At 38.0% G+C, this 24,711-nt stretch overlaps 1 protein-coding gene across 1 annotated transcript in view; it reads left to right on the top strand.

The window, feature by feature from the left end:
- The window catches only part of GLOD4 (glyoxalase domain containing 4), a 354,560-nt gene that overhangs the window by 176,043 nt on the left and 153,806 nt on the right, over positions 1 to 24,711 (top strand). The window contains exons 3-4 of the mRNA XM_044054305.1: positions 9,035 to 9,155; positions 11,364 to 11,508. Coding sequence (XP_043910240.1) covers positions 9,035 to 9,155; positions 11,364 to 11,508 — 266 coding nt within the window. The remainder of the gene's footprint in view (positions 1 to 9,034; positions 9,156 to 11,363; positions 11,509 to 24,711) is intronic.

Genomic DNA, 24,711 nt, shown 5'->3' with positions numbered 1-24,711 from the left:
TTCTTTATGTAGGTCAGGGTTACATAAAGATCAGATATGGAAGAATATCAAAAATGAAATTACAGAGTTTCTTTGGGCTCATAATGAGGTTTTTGGGGATAACAAAAAACAAAACAATGTAGTGGAAAAACTAACATCGACAAAGGAACAGGTTGGCTTGGGATTTCTGGATTTGGAAGCACAATATAAGGCAGCACATCTTAGAGCAATGTATTTGAGGAAGATACTTAAAATATGCCCATATGAAAGCACCTGATAATATAGTATCTGACAGGGTAACTACAGGATCACGTTACATTTGAGCAGATCTAGGAAAGGAATAGAGAGAGAGCATTGTGTTTATAAAAGCATTAAACAAGTCTTTATGTTAAAGCACTTTAGACCTTGGAAAAAAATAGACTAACACCAGTAGGTAACATTGTACATTTTCCCATGTGTCTTTCTTATTACTACGTAATGAGCATTTGGAAAAAAGAATGAAGGACTATGAGTTTGGTTGCAGATGATAACAGGAAATGAGCTGTTAAAGAGGGGTGAAGCTAGGCAAACTTTTGAGTTAGTAGACTATGATCACATTGCATATACAGGTTGAATGTTAGAGTCCAAGGATGATCTGCAGAGGTTAGATAGTAATTTTGTTAAACCACAAATACAGTAGAGAGTCGATTGTCCGAACGTCAGTTATCTGAAATGTCAATTATCCGAATGTAGCCTTCCAGAGTTTTAGTATTCACATTGTTAAAAAAGGTGCAGTAGACATATAAAACACACACACAGTTGTACAGTGCTATGACAAAAGAATGTAACAGATGTTATATATATATATATATTTATATATGGGGTCTACTGCTTTTCATCGAATACCACGTATTCAAAAAAGAGCAGTAGACCGGTTGCTCAGTTACACGAAAGTGCACTTATTCGAAAGTGCACTTTCGCGAACTCAGCTTCTACGAACGGATCGCACCACATTGGAGGACAGCAGGAAAACATGCTGTGTCCACCCCTGTGGTGCGGTAGTTACGGACCTTAGGGTTAGAGTGAGGGTCATGGTAAGGGGATAGCTAGTAGGGCTATCCCCTTACCATGACCCGCACCCTAACCCTAAGGGCCGTGACTACCACACCACAGTGCAGGATAGCCTGTCCTGCTACAGCTGAGCCATGGGCTGCATAGGTGCAGTTTAAAATCAAATAAGAAGCACTTGCTTTACCTAACTCTATATTCCCACAGCTGGGCCATGGGCTGCAGAGATGCAGTTTAAAATCAGTGAAGAAGCAGCTGCAGTACTTAACACTGTTCCTGCAAAGGGGCTACAGGCAGAGTAGGTGTAGTTGAAACTCTGCATTTTATTTGTATCCAAATAGTAAGCTTGCATGTATTGCCCTGTAACTATATTTTGACTCGCTTAAGTGACTAAAAGTGGTCCACGGTGAAATAGTCCATTTATAAAAGTTAAGGCATAAGTAGGGCATACTCAACACTCCATGTTGTAATGCCATGATTAGCCAGTTAGACATCTTAGGTTTGGTTAGTCTGATCTTCGTTTATGAATCCATGCATTCTTGGATGCTGTACCCTACTTGTTTCCTTTATATTCTGAAATTTTTTCCTCCAGCAGTGATTCAGTAATTTTGCCTATAGCTGAGGTTGGGTTGTCCAGTATGTATTTTACAACTTCTGTTTCACTCCCATTGTTATGAAGGGGAATTGCATTTGACCTCTTTTTGTCATCGGGAGCCTTGCCATCCTCATAGTGTGTTAAAAAGTTTCGGTAATGGTATTGTTGTGAGTTCTGTCTTCAGTTCTTTAAGAATTTTAGGATAAATCCTGCCAAGTCTGATTGCCTTGTGCAGTGTAGTTTAGTTTCTTCATGTCCCTTTAATCTTTGAAAGGACTGCATTTTGTACCCCTTATTCTAGATGCTTCTGCTGGATGGTTTATGTAAGCTGCTCTCATTTGTGGACTGCAAAACGAATACCTGTCCATGATCTTCACAAGGTAAGAGTAGGGCAGCCTACATAAACCGTCCAGCAAAAGCATCTAGGATAATGGAATTCATCCTAGAATTCACAAAGTATTGAAGACAGAATATGTGTATTTATCAGTTGGTGAATATTTAGGCCCCTTATACTAGTTGGATTGTTGGGGAAACAGGAGGTCCAGAGCAGTTGGGTCTTTAATGGCATGGTAAATGAGATTAAACTCCCCTCTCAAAAGTCAATAATATATTGAATAAAGGGATGTAGCTTCCAACCTCTTCTTTTTAGCTCTGTGACTTTAGACCTGTGATGTTTTTTTTTTTTGTTAAGATCTTTTGGGTCTTTGTAATTGCTTGATATGTTTAGTGAGATGTATCTCAAAGGAGCCTTTGTATTTGATATTTGGCCTGATCAATGCTGAGTATAAGGGATCAATTACATCATTAGACTTTGATGGTATTTCCTTGGTAATTAGCTGGATAAAATACACTGATTTCCTGACAACCATTGTCACATGATGGTCAAAAGAAAGGGAGTTATCAATCCAAGTGTTTAGGTCCCTAACTAAGTTTTCATTTTGTAGTGGTGTGTTGTCTATTCATTGTGATGAGGGGAGGGGTTGTCTACCAAAAGTGATAATACTGAACTTTTTAGCATTTAGTTTGGTCCCACTTTTAGTAGTCCACTTGTTTACCAGAAAGAGTTCATTCTGGAAAGTTTGGGTGTCATAGGTGATTTTAACAACAACCCCCAGTTTGCAGTCATCTACAGACTTAAATTCAAAGGTCTTGGCTCTGTGCTTGGAAATCTGAGAAGTAAATACTAAAAGGAGAAGTCCCAGCACTGAGCCCTGAGTGACACTGCAAATCACTTTCATGTTTGTTTGTTGCTGAGACACCTGCCACCCTCACTGTGTGGGTTATGCCTTTCATGCGTGTAACATCTACAGTTTCATGTCTGCTAGATCATACTTTCATTTGTTTAATGTTATTTTTTCTTTTTGTTAAATGGATGGGTGGGCTGGTCTGAAATGTCTTTTCTGCCATGATGCAGGCCAGGTAGCACACAATAAGTTGCAATACAATTACAGTCATTTAAAATACAGATAGGTGTGTATGAAATGATGCTATGTAAATAAAAAAGGTTTGTTTACATTAACGGGACAGGTAGATATAATGTACATGTCAAGCTTGAATTACGTGGACTGTGACAGAGAATAAAAGAATGTAAATAGTGCTTTCAGTCATTTGTATTTTCAGTAAAATGTGAATTTTGCTTTAGTAAACACTGCTTCAAGAAGAAGAACTACAGCCAGAGAAGATGGAGTATTCAAGGGATAAAGCAGAATCATTTTCTCAGAACATCACAATGTAGAATGTTTTACTTTACAAAACAGAGTATTTTTCTAGCATAAATGGGGAAGAAATTGCATGTGTGTATTAATTGGGATAGAAGTGAATTATGTACACTAGTACATAAGCAGCACATAAATGGGGAAGAAATTGCATGTGTGTATTAATTGGGATAGAAGTGAATTATGTACACTAGTACACAGCAGCCGGACTCCTCTCTGCCCGTGTACCATCTACTTGTCCCCCTCCCTGACTCCTCTTTCTGAGCCACCTTAAACTGCTATCTCCATTACAGACACTGTAATATACTCCCTGCCCACTAGTATCTATTTTCCTCCTCCTAGCTGTCTTTTTAATTCATTTATTGTTCTCTTTCCAATATCCTATCTTATACCTGCACTGCTTCACCACACTCTACTTACCTGTGACCACTTTCCCTGCCTTGGAAATCTCCTCCTCCCTGATTGTCTCTGGAAAATCTTTCACATAGCTGCTCACCTGCTCAGCTCTCATGGCTCACTCCGCTCCCCTACCCTACCCCCAATTCTCACCCACCCCCAGTGGTCCTAGCTTTACACCTCCATTGCCACACCCCTCCCACTATTACCCTATCACAAACTACTTCCACTTAACCACACCCCCTACCTCAACAAATACCTAATTAAGCCATTTTACCTTTAGTACCACTCCCTAACCTTTCCATACCTTTTCCTGTACTGCTATAGTTTGCAACCTCACTCTTATAACCACCTTTTATTCAGTTTATCTACCTGTCCTCAAACTATTGCATCTCATATAACACTTTTCTCCTTCTCCCACCTTTATACTTACCTACCTCTATCCCTCCCCCTACATATTCTAGCTCCTCATTTACACATCCTAATGGACCCAACAAACAAATCTTTACTCACAAACCTACTACTCTTAACTACAACTCTTGCTGCTCTAACTATTCCTTACACACTAACCTTTTTTGAACTTTCTTCTCTTCCTGAGAAACACCACCACTACCAACAAACTCTACCTCTTTCTCACATAAACTCACTTAAACATAGTAACATAACTGCCACCTTTATCTACATACTTCCTAAGTACCATAGATCTATCCATGTTACTTACTTCCCTGTCAAAAAAACTCCAATCAATTACTACATAATCCTTAAGTTTGTACAATATCCCCTACGGCACCCTTATTAGATGGTGATATTCATCCTAACCCTGGCCCCAATACTAATACTCACAATAACCCCCACAATCAAACATTTCCTATTTCTACTACCCCTAAAAGACCAGCTAACTCCCTCCTTATAGCTCACCTTAACATCCGCAGCATAAACAATAAAATTACCCACCTACATGCACTATTACAGGTGCACTCATTTGACATTCTCTGTATTACAGAAACATGGCTAAAACCCTCTACTCTGGACCAAGAGATTACCCCTCCTGGATATAATATCCTAAGATATGACCGCAAAATTAAAAAGGGTGGAGGAGTAGCCATTTTGTATAAGTCTGAACTCCAAGTGTCACCCTTCATTTTGCCACTACCCACAGATACCAATGCAGAAACCCTTACTGCCAAGCTAAAAATCAATAACTCCAAATCTATCTATCTAATTTGCACATATCTCCCTCCTGGAAATAACATTAATACACTTGAAAACATACTTAGTCACCTGTCTACCCACCTACCTCAGGAAACCATTGTATTAAGAGACTTTAATATAGACTGGGCAACCTGTAGTTCTCCCAATCCTACCAGTCACATAAATCTACACAATTTCTCACAGATAATAACCACCCCTACTAGAATCCATAAGCCAAGCAACAAGGAAACTACCCTAGACTGGATTCTTCTCAACAGCTATCTTGATGCTTATAAACCAGGAACCCTTCCCGATGATATCAGTGACCATATGCTAACCTATATCATTAAACAAAAAATTCATAGCCCTAACACTAATAATTTTAAATCCTCCCGCTCCAAAAAATTCTTTAATCCAGACAGTTTCCAAAATGAACTAAAAGCATGTGACTGGTCACCTATGTCTCATCTTCAACTTGATGAAGCAGTGACCTTCTTTAATACTAGATTCCTTCAAATCCTAGATTACCACGCACCCATTCGATCATCCCGAATAAGAACCAAAATTGCCCCCTGGCTTACAAAACATACTAGGCAAAAGATCCTCCTCAGAAATAAGATTTGGGCCAAATGGAGAGCCTCCAAAAGTCCATCTGATCACCTTTACTTTAAACAATTAAGAAATGCTACCAAGAAAGACATTCTCAGAGACAAAAAAGATTACTGCCTTAACCGTCAACAAACCCACCAACTAAAGCCACAAAAATTCTGGACAGGCATTAACAAACTTCTTAAACCAGGCCACTCTAAATCTCCTACCCCTTCAGGATTTAACCCTAGTAACTCTAACCTGATACCTGATGCCTTTAATAACTATTTTACAGAAGCCATTCTAACCCTAGCTAATACTTTACCACCCATCACCACAACACCATTACATACCAATAATACTGTAACTCCAACCTTTCATATTCAACCTGTACCCACATCCCTCATTTGCAACCTCCTTCAAAAACGTAAACCATGCTCCCCTTCTGCTGACTGTCTTCCAGCAGAATTCCTGCAAATTGCAGCTAAAGAAATCGCCTATCCCATCTCCATCCTTATAAACAGAACAATTTTAGAAAGCAAAATCCCTTCCATATGGAAAGTATCTCACATCATCCATCTACACAAAGGTGGATCATCTACCGAGCTCTCTAACTTTCGGCCTATCGCCTTACTCTCTCCAATAGCTAAAATAATGGAAAAGTGCATACATAAACAACTACTTGCCCACCTTCTCCATAACAATTTACTTGCAGACTGACAGCATGGTTTTAGACCATTTCATAGCACAACAACTGCCCTGCTATCATTTTCTGACTCCATAAACAAAAATTGTAATAATAATACTTTCTCCTCTGCACTGTTTATTGACCTCTCAAAAGCCTTCGATATGGTGAACCATAACTTGCTTATTGACATACTAAAAGCCCAATCACTCGATACACAAGCACTACATTGGTTTAAATCCTACCTTGAAAACAGACAACAAGCAGTACTTTGGGACAATACTCTTTCTTCTTCCCTCCCTGTGAACATTGGAGTACCACAAGGCTCTATGTTAGGACCCCTTCTCTTTTCATTGTTTATTAATGAGCTACATACCAAAATTCCTCAAGCCACCTGCATACAATATGCAGATGACGCGACTTTAATTTGTTAAGCCAAGTCCATAACCTCTCTCCAGTCCCTCACTCAAACAGTATTTAACAGTGTTGAAAATTGGTTTATACAACACTGTCTCCTTTTAAACCCCAAAAAAACAAAATTACTGCTATTTGCTCCTACTCATAGGTCACCTCATCCACACTTCACAGTCACCTCTAGCAATGGAACTAACATATCCCCTGACACTACAACCCGTCTACTGGGAGTAACAATTGATAACAACCTTAGCTATGCTGACCATATTAATGCTACTATAAAGTCTGTCAACAAAAAACTAGGCACCCTTTACAGAATCAAACCCTTCCTTACCCCTTCAGCCAGAATCACTATTGCCCAGACTCACCTAATCTCTACCCTTTTCTATGCTTCTGCAATATATACCAACCTATCTAGAAACAACCTCGCCAAACCTTCTACTAGTTACAATAGCATAACCAGATTTGCCACTGGCACCCCTTTCAGAACTCACCACTGTCATAACCTCAAACAACTGGGATGGTTAGAACAGCAGAACCTACTACTTTGTCAACAACTTGTTATCACCCAAAAGATCCTTTATCACCCAAATAATACCCAAACCCTTACTAAGCTGATTACCCCCTACAAAAATCTTGCAACTCTACGCTCAGCTAACAAAATTCTAGTCTCCACTATTAAATCTAAAAACAAACCTGGGGACTCACTTTTCGCCAACACAGTAGGAAAAAGCTGGAACCAGCTTCCTAGTGAACTTTCATCTCTTGCTTCCTCTCATCTCTTTAAAAAGCATCTCAAAGAATATCTTAAAAATCACTGGCTTTGTCCCTGCTCTAACCCAGACTGATATACCCTGACTGTTGTCTCCTTCCTCTTTTTGCTCTCCTTACACTTCTATACTCCACTGTTCTATGTCACATACCTGTAAAAAATTTTTTTTTTTACAATTCAATATTGTCTTTGCTTTTTTGATTGCTCTCTCTCAAATTTTTGCTCACATTATTTGATCTGTGTGTTAACCTACTAAGTACTCTAAATAACTTATGTCAACCTCAATGTAACAATGTCCTGTAATTTGTTTTGACTATTACTATATGTTGTAATCTTTGTCGCTACTAATGCTTGGAGCTTTTCTCCCCAGGCCTCTACTGAAAATGGACATATATCCAGTTAGACTAGCCCGGTCAACAAATGTAAAATAAAATAAAATAAATAGTATAATCCTCCCTTCTCCTTCTGTGTTTTCTTTCCTTCTGTTTTCATTTCTAATGACTACATGTTACTCCCATCACCTTCAGTGACCCCACTGTTGATAACATTTTTTTTCTTCCTTTCTGAATTGTGTTGGTTTTACATGCAAGCTTGTTGATTCTGTGGCAGCCATGTTTTAGCACAACATACATTTTACAAAACTTTCCTGAGGGTTCTATCTTATTTTATCAACATCTGCCTGACCCAAATGTCTTATTGACTCTGTAGTTAATTTGATCACGATAATTTCATTACTTGTGTAGAAATATATCTGTACATCCATGTCTAAAAATTGATTTCCCTCCCCTTGTGAGAACCAAAGACCCTTGTTTCCCAAGTAGAGTCCAGTACTGTCATAAATGCTTGTAGGGCATTAAGAAAGTTGCTGCCATTATGTCTAAGATTACAGTTGTCATATTACAATTTCCTTGTTATATTTCTCTTTCTTTAGCTCTTCTAAGGGGATACCATGTATGATTTTTTGTGCCTTTTCTATGAGAAGGGCTGTGCATTCAACCTCTGTGCCAGCTGCTAGAACTTCAGTCTCCACTGTGATCCTCAGTGCATCACTTTCTGTAATTTGCCTGCTTTAAGCTGTGTATCCTGTAATGCTTTCATCCCCGTCATGGTTCTCTGTGTACTACTGTTTCCATGTTTCTGCCATTGCCTGAGTACAGGAACTGGCCCTGTGTTTACATGAGTGGTAGGAATGGATGCCTGATGTGACCATATTCAAGAACTGAGGGCAATCGGTCATTTGGCCACTCTGCAAAAAAGTTAAGAGTTCACTGGATGCTGCATACACTTTTGGGGATTATGAGGGTACAGACGGGGAGAACAGAGTGTTGAAATTCTTAATATGTTAACGTCTGTCATGCAAGAACACAGTGACATTCACAGAAGAAAGCCAGATGAAAGAAGCAGCATGTCTTAACATAGGCTGGTGCTCCTTTTCTTTACTCCTGCCATAATATGTTACATTTAAGCTGTGAAGGGATTTGAAAGCGGACTTGGCATATTGGGAAGGTTGAGTGGTGCTAAAAGCATACTGAGTCGAAGTCATATTAAGTGTGTCTGCACAAGAGAGTTTCAGAAAAATCTAAATGCATCATTTAGCAATAAATCTCACTTAAAAGTGTTTATAAGTTAACAAGTGTTTTATTTTCTTGCAGACCATACGATGGAAAATGGAGTAAAACTATGGTAGGCTATGGGCCAGAAGACAATCATTTTGTTGCAGAACTGACCTATAACTATGGAGTTGGAGAATACCGGCTTGGAACTGACTTCTTGGTGGGTAATTTAATATTTTCTAGTTGTTGCAGACTGATGATCTCATTGTCTCTGGAGCATGGCAGTATTGTATATGTACAAAAGACACTTTTGTTTGAAAGGATTTGAGTAGATCTGGGATCCATGAATTTAATTTTTTTGTTTGCTGTTTTGAAGGTGGGCAACTTTTAATCTTGAGTTTCAAGGAGCCTCCCCTTTTAAGAATCTATGTGTTTATATTTTACAGTTAAATCTATCCAGTAGGTTATGTGCAACTCCAGCTAGCCATTTGGTTAACGTCTGTATTAGAAATTAAAATAGTTATGCAGCTAATGATTCTATCAATGCCCTATATTGGCTATATTGTTAGTCACAGCCACTGTGGATTTGCTAAATATGTGATTATGCCACAAGCTTTGTTATTCTGTATAGCAAACACTAGTTATTATTCTTTTACCAGGGAACCCTGCCCACTGCTGTTTTATTGAGAATGATGCCGTCTTTATGACAGAAGTAAGTAGTATCCAGTTATTGGTGGTTGTAGCTTGTTGCGTCTCTTTAATAGATACACTGAAATTTCACACAGGCAGAAACCTTGTTTGGACTTTTGAGAATGCTGTTGCTGTAACATTCTAGAACTTCCACCTACCTACCAGAATGCTGCTGCTGTAACATTCTAGAACTTCCACCTACCTACCAACAAGTTTTTCTGTGAACACAAATCCATTTTTTCCACCATTAATATATTTGCTCATTTTCTTTGTTTGTTTGTTGTTAGACAGCAGAGTGGAACATTAGTTAATGTTGCTGCTTTATAGTTCCAGCATCTGGTGTTCAGTTCTGATGTTGGTCACTATCAGCTTTGCTGGCATAGAGGGATAATGACTTGACCACAGTCCAGGTGACCCAAGTTTAAATAGTGCTCGGACACCTGTTGAAGCTGAGGTGGGGGGAAAATGATGAGCCTCAGATTTGCTTGCCTCTTCTGGGGAGTTATGAAGAGCACATCTGTGCATTGAAGTCTGCATAGAAAAAAGTGCTTCCATAAATGATGTAACCTGACAAGAGGGCAGGGCAAATTGATTATGTCGCTATACAAAAGTGTGGATGTATATCACAAAGGTCCTTGGCACACCAAACCCTGAGTATGACTAGGTATGCACTGGGCAGGCTGGCACTAAAACTGCAAAAAGTAGAGCCTCCAGCTTGCAGGTGATAGTTCCTACTCTTAACTAGCTTGATCCTCACCCTTGAAAATAAATAGGTCAGAGGACTGTGTCCCAGGGGAAAGAATAGGTTCCTAGAAAGCCACAGGGTTAGGGTTTAGATGTTAAGAGCAGAGATTTGAGGTGGGAAAATCTGACCTTCATTATAGTGTTACAGTCTAGGTGGAATTTTACCTTTCTTAGGGTAGATTGTCTTCAAATAATGTTTCCTTCCTTAGGCATACTGATTGGGTAGTTCATGCAAATTGTGTGTTGCACTTAAACATTAGGTTTGAGTTGAAACTGACAAGTTTCCCAAGGATGTGTATACTAAGCTAACAGAGAAGAGATTCAGTAATAAAACTGCCCTGCTTCTTGACGGGCAGTTTTGTTTTCCTAGAGGATAGATGCCATAGAAAATGAAACCTGTTGCTGCCTAAAATTTGTGACCATGATGAAAATAGCCATATTTGTATGTGTGTGTGTGTGTTATTGGTGGTGGTGGGCACTTTGCAACATGCAGCATTGCAGGTCGCAGTCAGACTGGAGGCTTAAGTATAGGTGCTTACCATTCCAGTAGCACAGTGTGAGAGCAGGAGAGTGACCTGACAGGTGTAGTCTGTGTCATGTGCAAATAACCCTGAAAAGTGTAAGCAGCAGGCTGATCCATGTGGTAGAAGACATTCTGGGCTCATGATTTTGTGCCTTCAGTCACTCAAAGGTATTACCCCAACCCAAAGCACTGCAGCAGTGTGTCCTGCACTTGTAAAGCAGTGAAGTTACTGCAAGTATGACTGGATGCTCCTGCTGGTCACTAGCACTGATGGAGCTGGTATGGCAAGGTGGAAAGTAGCTGCATTACCAGAAGGCCACTTAGCTTATTAGAAAATAAAATGTACATGTTCTTTGGATGATTAAAATGTGTCTGCAATACAGACACATACACTTTCTAACATGCAGTATAGACAGATGTGCAGCTTGCAGGCAGTGCCATTCTGACATAACTATATTTTATTCCTTCTAGGGTATTACTGTTCAGTCATCAAATGCAGTCAGCAATGCAAAACGACTACACTGGCCCATAAAAGAAGTCTCTGCGGGAATATTCCAAACCGAGGCTCCAGGAGGCTACAGATTCTACCTGCTGGAGGAAGAGCAACTGGAAACTGGTACTGATTTGTTTAGAAACATGATTTTTTTAACCAACCTAGGACACAGACTGGGGATTAGATGATGGTAAGTGTAGAACCTGTATGGGGCAGGAGAAGAAAATCAGGGAAGTATAGTGTGTTAAAATGGCAACGGCAGAGAAAATCACAGAAGGGTTTTTGCAGAAGAAACTAGTTGCTTTCGTACAGAACCGTAATTACTAGTACAATAACCAGCATGGGTGGGATTTATAACCAGAAGAAACTCTGTCAAAATTTGTTCCATTTTTTTTTAACTGGGCTGCATAAGAAATTGACAGTCTCATACCATTAGATGTGGTCTAACTGAAACTTCATCAGCACCTTTAATTCAGTCCATCAGGGACAGCTGACTGGAAAACCAGAGAGGTTGAAAGGTAGGAGTGAGCTTGACTAAATAGATTTGCTGCATGGGTGATGGAAGGATGTAGGGAGGCTACTAAGACGGACATTGTCAGGAAGGAAAGTGAATAGTGGAGGATGGAGGGAATAGTCTAAAGAAAGATTTGAAAGGCTGATTAAGTGGGCAGAAAGGTGACATTTTGATTTTGTTACTACAGGGCAACAGTACTCTGGTTGAACTATTTTATTTTATCATTTATTAACTTGGTAGATTTTTATTCAAGCCTAGTGGAGAGTGCACCACCAAAAACACCTTGACAAGGCTTTGGAGACAGCACAAAAAGTACTTGAGTGTATCCTCTGGGAAAGACACTCCAGAAGTAAAGAAGTGATTATTTTACTCTACTGGGCACTGATCAGACCACGTTTTAAGTTCTCTGCAGTTCAGAAGGCCATAAAAAAAAAAAAAAAACATCTGGCTGCTCAAAGGAGTCCAGAGGAAAGTGACTAAAATCTGCATGGGATGTAAGGGAAAGGATATAGCCAGTAGAGATTGGGGGGGGGGAGGGGTTATGGCTGCCCAAGATCATGTCACGTGTGTATGTGATGAGTTAATCCTGAGGACAGAAAAGATATGAAGGGACATGGACAGTATTTTTTGAGCTCATATACTTCCTTGATCTGGATAAATACTTAATGGAGAAGGTAATAGAATGGACTCCCAAAATGAATGGTGGAGAGGAGGGAATTCATGGTGAGATTCAGGAAGGCATGGAGTAAGTGGAGAATGGGTGATGGGTAAGATCATAATAGAACAGAAAAGGTGGAATGTTAAGTCTATGCAGTCCCTGTTCTTAAAGTTTTTATTGTTTTCATCTGCCAGCTAGTAGATGTAGGGTAGTTAATGTGTATATGTATATTTGCTGTTTCAGGCACAAACATTTTTATGTTGCATTATCAAAAAAGGTCAAAGTACAGATGGTATTTGTACACTAACACGTAGCAATTATTAGGCAGCAAAACAGATAATGTTTCACTGACCTTAACACTATTCTTACCCTCACAAATCAAACTTGCATTTTTCTTTCCTCTGGCATTATTGAGTGTAACTTGCATCAGTAAATGGGGGCAGTTAATTTCGTCTCTGAACCATGAAGATGAGACAGCAACCGACGCAGGACCCAAGACTTTGATAATCAGGCCGACTGAGGGCTACTGCAAGCAGATAACCCAAATGTGATGACTGCAACAGTGAATACACTTGAGCATCTACATTTATGGTAAGTGTACACAACTGTACTGTTTGGAGACGGTGTGTTAACTTCAACAGTGATCTATCTGAACATCTACTTTTGTGGCAAAATGTACTTACACAACTGTACTATGTTCATCATTAGATCACTGTTGCAATAGTCTAAGCTATTTGGGATGATTACTAGAGCTTAGAAAGAAAGGGAAGAGGAAGAAGGATCAAGGTCTAGGAGTCCACGGAGGACAGTCCTAGCAAATCCTGCTCAGGACCTAGAGCAGGAATCTAGTTGGTAGTGTTTGGTATATGTACAGATGACCATGTTTGCTGCCTCTAGTGTATTTCTAGAGTCAGTTCCTTTCCAAAATCATAGAAGTAGCTGAAGACCTGGTAGGGTGGCCCCTGACTTTGTCTGAAAGTGTCTTTTTATGGAGAGAATAACAAAGTGCAATAGTATGAGCCAACCAATTAATAATTGTCTGTTTTGACATAGAATGTCCCTTTTTCTTAGCTTCAAATGAAATAAATGACTGATCAGAAGTCTTGATGGTTTTTGCTCTGAGTGTAGTATCTGAATTGCCTGGAAACAAATTGTTTCCCTTATTTTAGGTTCTGAACAAGATACCCACTGAGTCCACTCCAGTAGGTAGGGGCCAAAAGTTTATTCTAGCAAATAAAAAGTAGCAGCCCAAGGTTTATTTTAGTAACTCTATAGGAGCAGCTGAAAAAAGTCGTTAAGGTGCAGAGTGGAAGGTTCATTTGCAGATTTCAAAATCTCAAAGTTTCTCTGTAGTGGAAATAAGAAGCTTTTGGAGTCATTTTTTCTTTTGAAAAAGCTTTTATTCATAGAAATAAAAATACATTGGTCTTCCAGACCTGTTGAATAAGGAGTCCTGGATCAGATTTTCTTTAGCTGTCTGTTGTGGCTGGAGGCAAACAGATCTACTTTATGAGTTCTCCATAGATGTATCAGTTCCTGGAAGACCCCTAGGTGCAACTTCCATTCATGTGGGTCTACCTGGTCCTGCCCAGCTTGTCTATAGCAATGTTTTTCATTAACGGAATATAGGTAACTTGGAGGGACAGGCTATGCTGAGTCACTAGATACCAGGCTGTCATAGCTAGTCTGCAAAGGATGTAGGACCCAGTTCCCCCTGTTTTATGTACCAAGTCACTGTGGTGGTGTCTTTGATTATTAGCAGAAATTCTGAAATCCAGAGATGGTTTACAGGCTTTAGAGCATTTATTAAAGCCATTATTCCTTTGACATTTATGTGCTTTGATTTGTCTTGCTGGTCCAACTGGTCCTGGATTTTTACTCCCTTGGACACAGATTCCCAAGCAAAGTCTGATGTATCTGTGGTTACAGACTCAGTAAAGGCTGGAAAGGGAAAAAAAGGAGACCGAGTTGAGAGACAACTGATTTACCCACCAAAGCAGCTCCTTTTTCACAAATTTCAGCACTGGAGTCTGAAAATAAAGGAAAATACAGTATTAGTTTCAAACTGATTTTACGAAGCACTGAATTTTCCTCATGTGAAGTCTGGCCAGAAGAATCATTAGAGTAGTAGAGGCCATGAAACCTAGAATTATGAGAGATTCCTTGGCAAATGCCATAGACTTGTTGGGAAAAAAATCAGAAACTGTTCCTTGTAACATTATCCTTTGTCCCGGGGAAGCCATCATGAGGGCCGTGTCTGGAAGACATCCCAGAAACACTGTCATGTGAAAAAGAATGAGAGGAGATTTCTGTGTTCACTTGACAACACAAGCTGAGAATTTTTTGTACCCAAGCCACCAATTCTTAACTTGTGAAAGGATCTGCAAACAATAAGGCAATTGTCTGAATATAGAAAAAAACAATGTGAATGCCCTGCAGCCTACATTGGGCTATTATAGGACCTGGGCACTTTTTAAGCACTCTTTGTGCTGTCAAAAATCAAAGGCAAAGCTGAAATATGAAAATATAAACCAGACACAGAAAAACAAAAAGCACCATGCATTTTTTAATTCCAGAGTTACTAGAAAACTGAGAGGTAAAAGAGACTGTAGAAGGAGCATTTTGAATTGTGGGATTTTTTGATCTTAAGAAGTACAGAAAGGTGTAGGACAGGTCTCTTGGTTCGTTCATTCTTTGGCACCAGAAAAATTGTGGAAAAAAATTTCCCTCTTTGTTCTGGGGGAACGGGTTCTATAGCCCCCTTGTCTGATCTAGGATAGCTGGAAGACTGCAGGCTTGATTGTATGGAAAATGAATACCTTGAAAAAGAGAAAGGGACTCCCACTTGACAGTTTTTGCCTCTGAAGTCAAGTGTATAAAGTTGTCTGATGTTATCGAGAGAAGTGAAGACAGACTTTAGGAAAACCTTAATGGATTGCCAGGGTAAACAGGAGAAAACATTTTCAGGGGCATGTGATCAGTCTGTTTTCTTATATTGTCCTTTGTTTTGGGAGAACCCTCCTTTAATTGAAACTCCCTGAAATTGCGTTTGCCTGTCTTGCTGAAAATATTTATTCTGTTTTCTGAAAAAGGAACCTGAATTGTAAGAAAAGTTTCTGTTATGTTTGGGCAAGGAGTGTTGAAAAATCTGGGTAACCCCCTGAAATCATGTTACTCTTTCTTCAAATATTTTAAGGACCACAGCAGATGAAGGTCCATATAACACCTAATTATCCAGAGGAGTACTCAGGATCTCTGGTTTGGCATTGTCTGATAACTTGTGTGAACGTCGCCAGGAAATCGTATCACTGATCCATGACAGCTGCCCTGGAAACATTAGCAGTGTCATAAGCACATTTTAGAGAATAATTAGTTACAGAGGCAGAAGATAATAAGGAAATTAGAGATGTGGTAGTCCCTGTCCCTGAAAAAGGCAGCAGTTAACTTTCTTATATTGTGAAAGGAAGCCAGCAGAAAAACATGTGAGCCTGCCTATTCACAATTCTGAAAACTATCGAAGGTTTTTCCCAGCTTGTCAGAAAGAATAGAGCTAGCTGTCATAAGGAGTCTGGCAGAAGCTCATTTTGACAGAGAAGTTACTGCAGGGACTGATCTGTGGTTAGAAAATGTGCGTCTGGGCATGTTACATAATGCGTCTGGGCATGTTACATAATTTGACTTTTTGGGAGCAGGGAGCTAACTGATGGGCAAACTACTAGCTGCAAAGAAGGTGTCCTCTAATGCTGACAAAACAGATCAAAGAGCTGCAGTTTGAGGAAAATCCACCTATAACGACTCATAACTTCTTTTGGAATTATGGTATTTTTTTTTTGTTCCAACCAAAGCAAGTCTTTTGTTCCAGCAATAGAATCAGAGAAAGACAAGTCTTCAGGAGGATAAACTGATGATGAACTTTCCTCACAGTCTGATTACTCCATTCTGTATATTGGTAACCTGTGAAACAGTCTTTCTAGATCATGTCACTCATTTGGGAATCGAAATCAGAGAAAGAGGAAAATCTTTTCCTTTTTAAAATGAGAAGAGTCTGCATTTAAAGCCTGAAAGGCTCTAAATAAACCTTTGGTAAAACATAATCAATCTGTCATATCTGCTTTATGTTTTACTAAAGGTATATTTCAGAGTTGTAGTCAGTCTGCCTTATCTGCTTTAGAAGTCTGAAATAGGATAATACCAAGTCAGTTCCACAGCTGCCTACAATGAATGCCCACAGAATTCTCTAAAGGAAACAATCCTGTTGTATTAAACAAGATTAAACATTTCTAGTTTAATCAACTCTCCTTTAGGAGGAAAAAGGTACTGGTTCTGGTTTTCAAATCTTTTTATTGACTGGTTAAGTGCTGATGCCACACACAGTGACTTTTATGAAACATCCGTAGTTTCCATGTAGCTTTTTAAAGCTTACGGAGGAGAGGAGGGGCCAACAAGTGAGCAGCTGGGGTGTGGAGCATCTACCAGACCAGTGTTTTTGTTAGGTGAAAGCAGCCATAATAATTAGAATGTTACTGTCCAACGGTCATTAGGAGGACGTTGAGCATGTGCTTGCCAACTGATGCCCTCTCACTTTACAATAGGATCATTGTATGTTTCATTTACATTTTATTTTTTAATTTTTTTTCCAGTAATTGTTTAATCATGGGAATGCGTGCTTATGCAAGACTCCAAAAACTTACAAATGCAGTTACTGGCACATCTCAAATGCAATTTCTTTTCTTTTGTAATAGTTTCATCAGATCATCAGTATGTAATACATAAATTCTCTATTTAGCAGAATAGTCCGCTTTATGGAGTTCTTGTACTAAATGAATTTCATATTCCTATTTCAATAGTTAAGAGCTTATCAACTTTGTCATCTTTTTGAGTAGTGAGATAAAGGAACAATATACATATGTGCCTGCTTTTACAGGGATGATGTTATTCATTATGTGGATACATCTTCTCTTAATTCATTTAAAAAAGACCAGCATGTCTGTTGTCAAAAATCAAGAGATCAGTGTTGTGGAAACTGTGTGAGAGTGAAATTGCATCTACTTTTGCGGGGCTAATTTTTTTTCAGTTTTTGCATCTTGGAAGCCAGTCTTGTGTAGTCTTGATGCCCTGGTTTATGAAGCAAGTCCTGTTAAGTAGTGAGTGTGCATATCTAGATAATTTATCCCAACAAATCAAAAGAATCTTGGTTAGACAAGAAGAGAGTCTGAACTTCTTGCCTGCTTTTAGAGAGCTCCATTTCAGATCTTTTTTGCCACACTGATCTTTGTCTGACTTTCAGCCAGTGGATTATTTCCATATATTTTTGGTCAGCAAATTTCCTATTGATTAGATATTAAAAGAAACTAAACAAGTAGTTATTATGAGCCAGGGAATTAAATGTCTATTTTTTTTTAGGAAAGCACAAGTTTAAAAGAGAAAATTTTGATATAACCAACAATGAATCAATAAAATTGCTAAATAAAGTTGACCAAAGGCGTATGCCTTTAATTCTTAAACCACCTATCAGTGTCCAGTAATTCCTTTAAACAGTGTGGCTGGGTGACCCTTAGTGGCTGAATCCACCCACTGGTGCTGTCTCCTATTTCGGAGTCTTCCTTCCTTCTGGTAGTTCTACTCCAGTTGTTTCAGAAAGAGCTTAGGTGATGTGTCCACGGATTTAAAGCCGTTGATCAGGTGGGTGTGTTGTATTCAGGTTGCCTACCCTTTGATAGGCTAAAGACTGTTGAGATTGTGCCCTGATTAACTGTTAGTGACAGCTGTCAATCAAGCTGGAATTCTGTTTGGAAAATTTGGTTCTTTTTATTTTTATCTTTAAATAATTTTGTGTAATGGAAAAAGTATTTTAGTGTAACCAAATGAACAACTTGACCATATTTTTAAGTGATGCATTTGTTAACTATCACACTTAACTATGAGTAATTGTAAAACAATTCTATTAACTAAGGGCTTATGCCAGATGAGATCTTAGCTCCAAACATAATTGCTGTGAGGAATATGAAATTTACTAGTAGGTTTTTAACTTGTATATCTATATGTACCTTTAATTATGTGAAATGTGCTTAATTGTATTTTGATTAATTGATGCACCTATAAAAAATAAGTATTTTTGTGCAATTTGTTCATTAAAGTCTGATGAAGTGTCTGTGGAGATGTGAAAGTGCTTACTGATCTGGAGTAAATTACTGAACTGTCGTTGCCTTGTGTGCTCTCTCTTTTTTATACTGGACACATATTTTTTTTAATGATGCATTTGTTAAATATCACACTTGGCTATGAGTAATTGTAAAACAATTATATTAACTAAGGGCTTATGCCAGATGAGATCTTAGCTCCAAACATAACTGCTGTGAGGAATATAAGATTCACCCAGTTAATGTTTGTTACACAAAATCCAAAAATGGATTTCTAAGTTAAATTTAGGAGACTGCTGTCAAATGTGATTCATGTTTTTTTAAGAAAAAAAGCAAGGTTGCCAGTGATGACTTCTTAAAGTATATATTCTCAGTAAAACAGGTTGCAAAATGTGATTTATGATTTTTAAGAAATAAAATCAGTTTGCAAGTAATACATTTTTTCAAGTATCAAATATCAGTAAACCGCATTGCAAGTAGCAAATCCTTAAGGTAAAAAAATATGTAAGGAACTCCAGAGTTTTTATTATACAGCCAATCCTTATAGTGAATATGAAGTTACAGTTTTGTAATCATAATCAGTCTCTTGGCAGTTTAATTTGTGATGTAGTTTTCACAAGGCTAGCACACTTTTAATTGAGACTGAACAGGTTGAATTTAGTCCTGAGACATTATATGTATTAAGTTATATCTGCAGCTCCTTCTTTAGGATTGCATTCCTATTCCCTTGGAGAAGGGTTACACTCTTATTACTTTGATAATATGGAATTCAAAATTGTTGTGTTCTGAGCAGTCTATACTATGCTTAGCCAATGAATTCTTAAGTATTTTCAGTTTAATGTCATATAAGTAATGAGCAATCCTAATTTTGAATCTATGTTTTCTGTATGTAGAAGCAATTGCATTTATAACACTGTGCCCTGTAAACCATGTTTTCTTTGTTACAGTCTCCCCCTGATGCGCTCCAGTACTTTTTTATTTGAAACTGGGCATGTGAAGTGATCTTTCCTGTTTACAAGATTACAGTATCTGCAGTCCGGGGTGTGTGTTTGCGGGTTCCTTCAGGAGTTCCATCGAGTAGTGTAACCTTGCTTTCTAGAAGGTTTCTTATGATCCTAGTACAGTTACAGCTATCTTTTTGATCCACCAGTCAGAGGTGAGACCACACCAATATAAGTGATAGAGGGGAGGAAGGGTATGCCCCAGGCCACCACCTGGTTGTGTGAGACTTGGGACTGCTGAACTCCTCCTTAAAAGGAGGAACCTATGCCAGCCTTACTTCACCAAGTAATATTTCCTATAGCAGTACCAGTGCTGCTGCAGGTCTCCAGAAACATATTGACCCTCTAGCTTCTGCTATTCACCCTGCTACATAATCTAGTCTAGTCTAACATAAATGCTTTTAGTGGCTTAAAGACAGTCCCTAGCTTCCAAATGGTGCTAGGCTTTCTTTTTCATCTCTTCTCACTGGAAATAGACCTCAGGTCCAATGGTAGCAGTCCCTGGAAACAAAGTCCGTAAATGTTATATTAATGCCCTCTGTGAATGAGGTAAGCCATATACAGGTAGTGTACATATGGCAGTACCGTGCTGCTGGCTGCTTTAGCAAAGTCCTATGTAATTCTGTTTTTTACTATTTGGGATCTCATAGTAGAAGTAGCAGCTACCTGGATGTGATGCATCTTTGCTGGGAAGTAGACAATTTTAAGTTATGACACTTGGTGTCCCTTTGTCTTGGAGACTGTGATTGTAATTCCTGTAGCAGAAGAGTGTGAAGATCTCAGAAGTAGCTGGTCTGGCATCTCCAAGATATTGTCCTGAGCATCTTTACAAAAATAGACCATGTGGATGAACTAGTTTATCATTCCTATGACCGAGGTAGAGGACAAGAACACACTTGATGAGTGGTCTAGAGCCTAGGATTCCTTGTCCAGGGGATGGACTGCACTTGCCTTAGGGGCTTAGTTTCCTTTTAGCTTGGTTACAGAGGTAGTAGTACTTGGATAGAGTGAATACTCCAGTACTGGAATATTCTTGTTATGGGTACAAGAAAATTCTTGGTGTCGATGCAAAAGAAACGCAGACAGCTTTTATAGAGACAGGGGCCACCTTTTTAGGGTGAGCTCATGTACACTCTGACATCCTGAAAATTACTTACCAAACAAAGGGCTACTCAGGTTTGTTCATGTGCCCTGCTAGACTACTTGTCAGAACAGAGGGCAAAGGGCACCAGCCGTAGGTGGTGTCCCTGTATTATAAACCGGTCCTAGGTTTAAAAAAAAAAAAAAAAAAAAAACTTCTGTGTACAATCTACTTGTTTAGTGAACACTCATTTAACATTCATATTGAAGAACTTGGGGAATTAACCCCACATCTTGTGCAGTGTTAAAGTTCTGTGTTGCACTAGTTTGTTTAGTTGTGAAATTAAAAGTGCTTGACATCCTTGGCTGCCTTGCTTCCTAATGAATTATTGTTGCTTAGTTAGAATTTGATGCTGCAGTCAGTTGATGCAGATTATATTGTGCTACATTTTGAAAACCTTTATCTGAAATGTTTTGCTATTTTGAGATGTGAACATTTTTATGTACATTTTAATTGCTTATATTCTTTATTTTAATACTTTTAAAGCTATTATTTATATTTGCTAACTGACATTTTTCATCTGTGTATGTAAACATATTTTATTTAGCATACTCATGTTCCTTCCAAAAACTTTTTCTACAATTTGCTTGTTTAAATTTTGTCTGTTTTGTTAAGTGATTTGTGATAAAGCACCATAGTAAAAGTTGAATTGAGAAACTCTACAAATGTAGAATGATCCAGTGGAGGAAGAGGGGAACCACCTTAGTTATTCTCATGCACATCCTGGTTTAATTCCTCCAAAGGTTGCAGGACTCTGGAAAGAGAGTAGGATTCCATCACCGCTAATATGTCTAAGTGTAGACCATTTGGAGACCCCTTGTCTTGGAGTCTGTGCAGATAGTATGTGCACCAGAAGAGTCTGAAGACCCCTTTGACAGTTGCTGCTGATGCTTGGCTGCTGGAAAGAGAGTCTGCAGACTTGGTCTGAGGTACTTTCCTGTATGGTGAAGGGGGGAGGACTAGATGTGAAAGGAAGGAGGAACATTTAGGGCCCACCCCAGTGTCAGATAGCCTGAAGTGTCAGGCAAGGAAACAGCAATTTAACCATGACCAGGACTGATGAGTTGATAACATCTGTTCCTGTCCAACTATGGAACAGAAAAACAAGAACCACGGCCGGACTGCAGAGGAACGTACTAAAAAACTTTAATTTAAAACGCTTGCAAATAAAAGTTACGTTTTTCATCCTGTTTACATACAGGACTTCTTCAGAAAAATGACACAGTTAAAAAACTTCAAAGTGTAGAATTTATACACTGTTTATAAAAAGCGCGCGGAATTCTTAATTGACGCTTATCATTTTAAAGACATATTTAAACATATATATGTGTTGGCAAAAAAAACAAAACAGAAAAAGAGACCGGACAGCTTCAATTTATGTTACCAACTTTAAAAATCATATTAGTAAAAAATCGAAAAGGGGATTTTACTATATATAATTATTCTTCATTTCAGGTTTCGGATCATATGGCAGAAACCCTATCAAAGGGCTTAACTTTTGTTCCATCATCTAAGATGGATTTAGCTAAAACAATTTGTGACTTGAAACTATTTGTCAGAAAACTAAATTTGAAATTGTTATTAGGAAATCAAGCATCACAAAATTCTGGGTTTAGAGTCCCTAGTGTTTATAATCCTCCTTTACAAAATGCTCTTTTTATATTCAAGAAGGTCTGTGAATTGGATATAAGAAAGTTAAGTAAGGGTAAGTTCAAAGGAATTAATAACTTAGTTCAGGAAGAAAGGGAAGACCTTGAGGCTTTAATGTCGGCTAACATCAGGATTATGAATCCTGATAAGGGCGGAGGTTTGGTCTTCATGGATTTACCAGATTATGAAAATCGCATTATGAACATATTGGAAAGTGATGCATATATAAAAGCATCACTCAATGAATACAATAAGGCGAACCAGTTCATAAAAGGATTTCTTAATGAGTTATTCATAGAGGCCAGAATAGATTTGCATACTTATAATTACTTGGCTATCCTGGTACCTCGAACACCATACATATTTGGAGTTCCCAAATTACATAAGAGCCTTCATAATCCACCATTTAGACCCATAGTCGATGGTAGAAATTCGTCAACTTATGCATGTGCAAAATTTGTAGATTCGATGTTAAAGAAATATGTAATACAAGAATCATGGATTTTAAAGGATTCTTGGGCTTTCTTAGCCAGTTTGAATATTTTTTCTTATTCACAACAGTATAGTTTTGTAACAATGGATATAAAGGACTTATATACTTGTATCCCCCAACAAACAGGTATTGAATGGGTAATCTCTAGAATGAGCAAACTGAATGCACCCCAGGCAGAGATAACCCTAGTTCAGGAGTTGTTGGACATAATTTTGTCCTATAACTTCATATTATTCAACAAACAATATTACAAACAGAGACAAGGAGTGGCAATGGGTTCACCATGTGGTTCTAGTTATGCCAACATGGTGTTGGCACATTGGGAGACCACATGTATCTTTACAAATGCATTGTTCAAAGATATTGTCAAATTTTATGGTAGGTTTATTGATGATATTTTTGTAATCATAGATGGGTCATCAATGGAAGCAATAGAATTGATTCATATGATGAATAATACAACTAAATTTTTAGAATTATCCCATTCCTCCAATGATAATGTTATGGTCTTCCTGGATGTTGAGATATCAAAAAATAATGCTGATAGGCGCTATACAGGAAACCAACATATTCAAATAAATTTTTACATTTTTCTAGTGCCCACCCATTCCACCAAAAACGTTCAGTCTTAAAAGGTCAATTAGTAAGGGCTGCAAGAATGATATCTATTGATGAGAATTTTCAAAAAGAATATATGTTATTAAAGGAAATGTTTCTCAACAGAGCTTATCCCATCCAATTGATAGATGATTTAATTCAAGAAGTAACATTAAAAAGAAAGAATGTTTTTTATGAACCAATACTTAATACTAAGGTAAATTTTTATAATGAAGAAGTGAACATAAGTGAGTTGAATCTAGATCAGGTAGTAAATGTACCTATTCAAACTGAATTCAACTCAGCATGTATTATGAGTTTTTCATCTAACTATTTGGATATAAAAGAAATAATTTTCAAAAATTGGTCCTGACTAAATGACGAAATGGATCTAAGTACCATTTTTAATTTCATACCAAAGGTGATCTGGAGAAAGGGAATTAGTTACAGAGAAATTTTTCAAAGAAAAAGAAAACGTATAAATAGAAATATAGGTATGAAACAATGTGGTTGCTGTCCCTATTGTTATATAATAGAGGAGGGTATTAATACAGTCATCAACTCTTATACAATTCGATTGAAGGACAGTTTCAACTGTAATACAAAAGGAGTAGTTTATGTTGCAAAATGCCAAGCATGTCCCTCATTTTATATAGGTAAAACAGATAGAAGATTAAGGGATAGAATATCTGAACACCTGAGAAGTATAACACATAAAAGGGAGGACAATGCCTTGGCAATGCATACTATAATGCATCCCCAACATAAATTCAAATTCAAGATAATTCAGCAAATCCAACAAGATGATAGAGGTGGGCCATTTACCCTACTGTTGGAGAAAATGGAACTGATTTGGCAACTTAGACTGAATGCCTTTGTGAACCCAGGTCTAAATGATAAATATTCCATAATGTGCCTGTTGAGGTTGAGAAGTTTAGAAAGATAGTTTATAATATATAAAAGCTTTTCTAACAATAATAAAATAATAGAATAAAATATAATCTTCAATATTATTTTTAACAATTGAAGATTTAAACAGTCCTTTAAATATTTAATATATATATAACGACAAAAAAGTTTTTTATTGCAATGTGTTCATAATGTATTGAATGTTTAATAATTGATGAATTGT

The sequence above is a fragment of the Protopterus annectens genome, chromosome 13.part0 (assembly GCF_019279795.1).
Source record: "Protopterus annectens isolate FY-2018-M chromosome 13.part0, PAN1.0, whole genome shotgun sequence".
Taxonomy (NCBI): Eukaryota; Metazoa; Chordata; order Ceratodontiformes; family Protopteridae; genus Protopterus; species Protopterus annectens.
The sequence above is the reverse complement of the archived record's forward strand: the minus strand, read 5'-3'. Positions and strand labels throughout refer to the sequence as shown.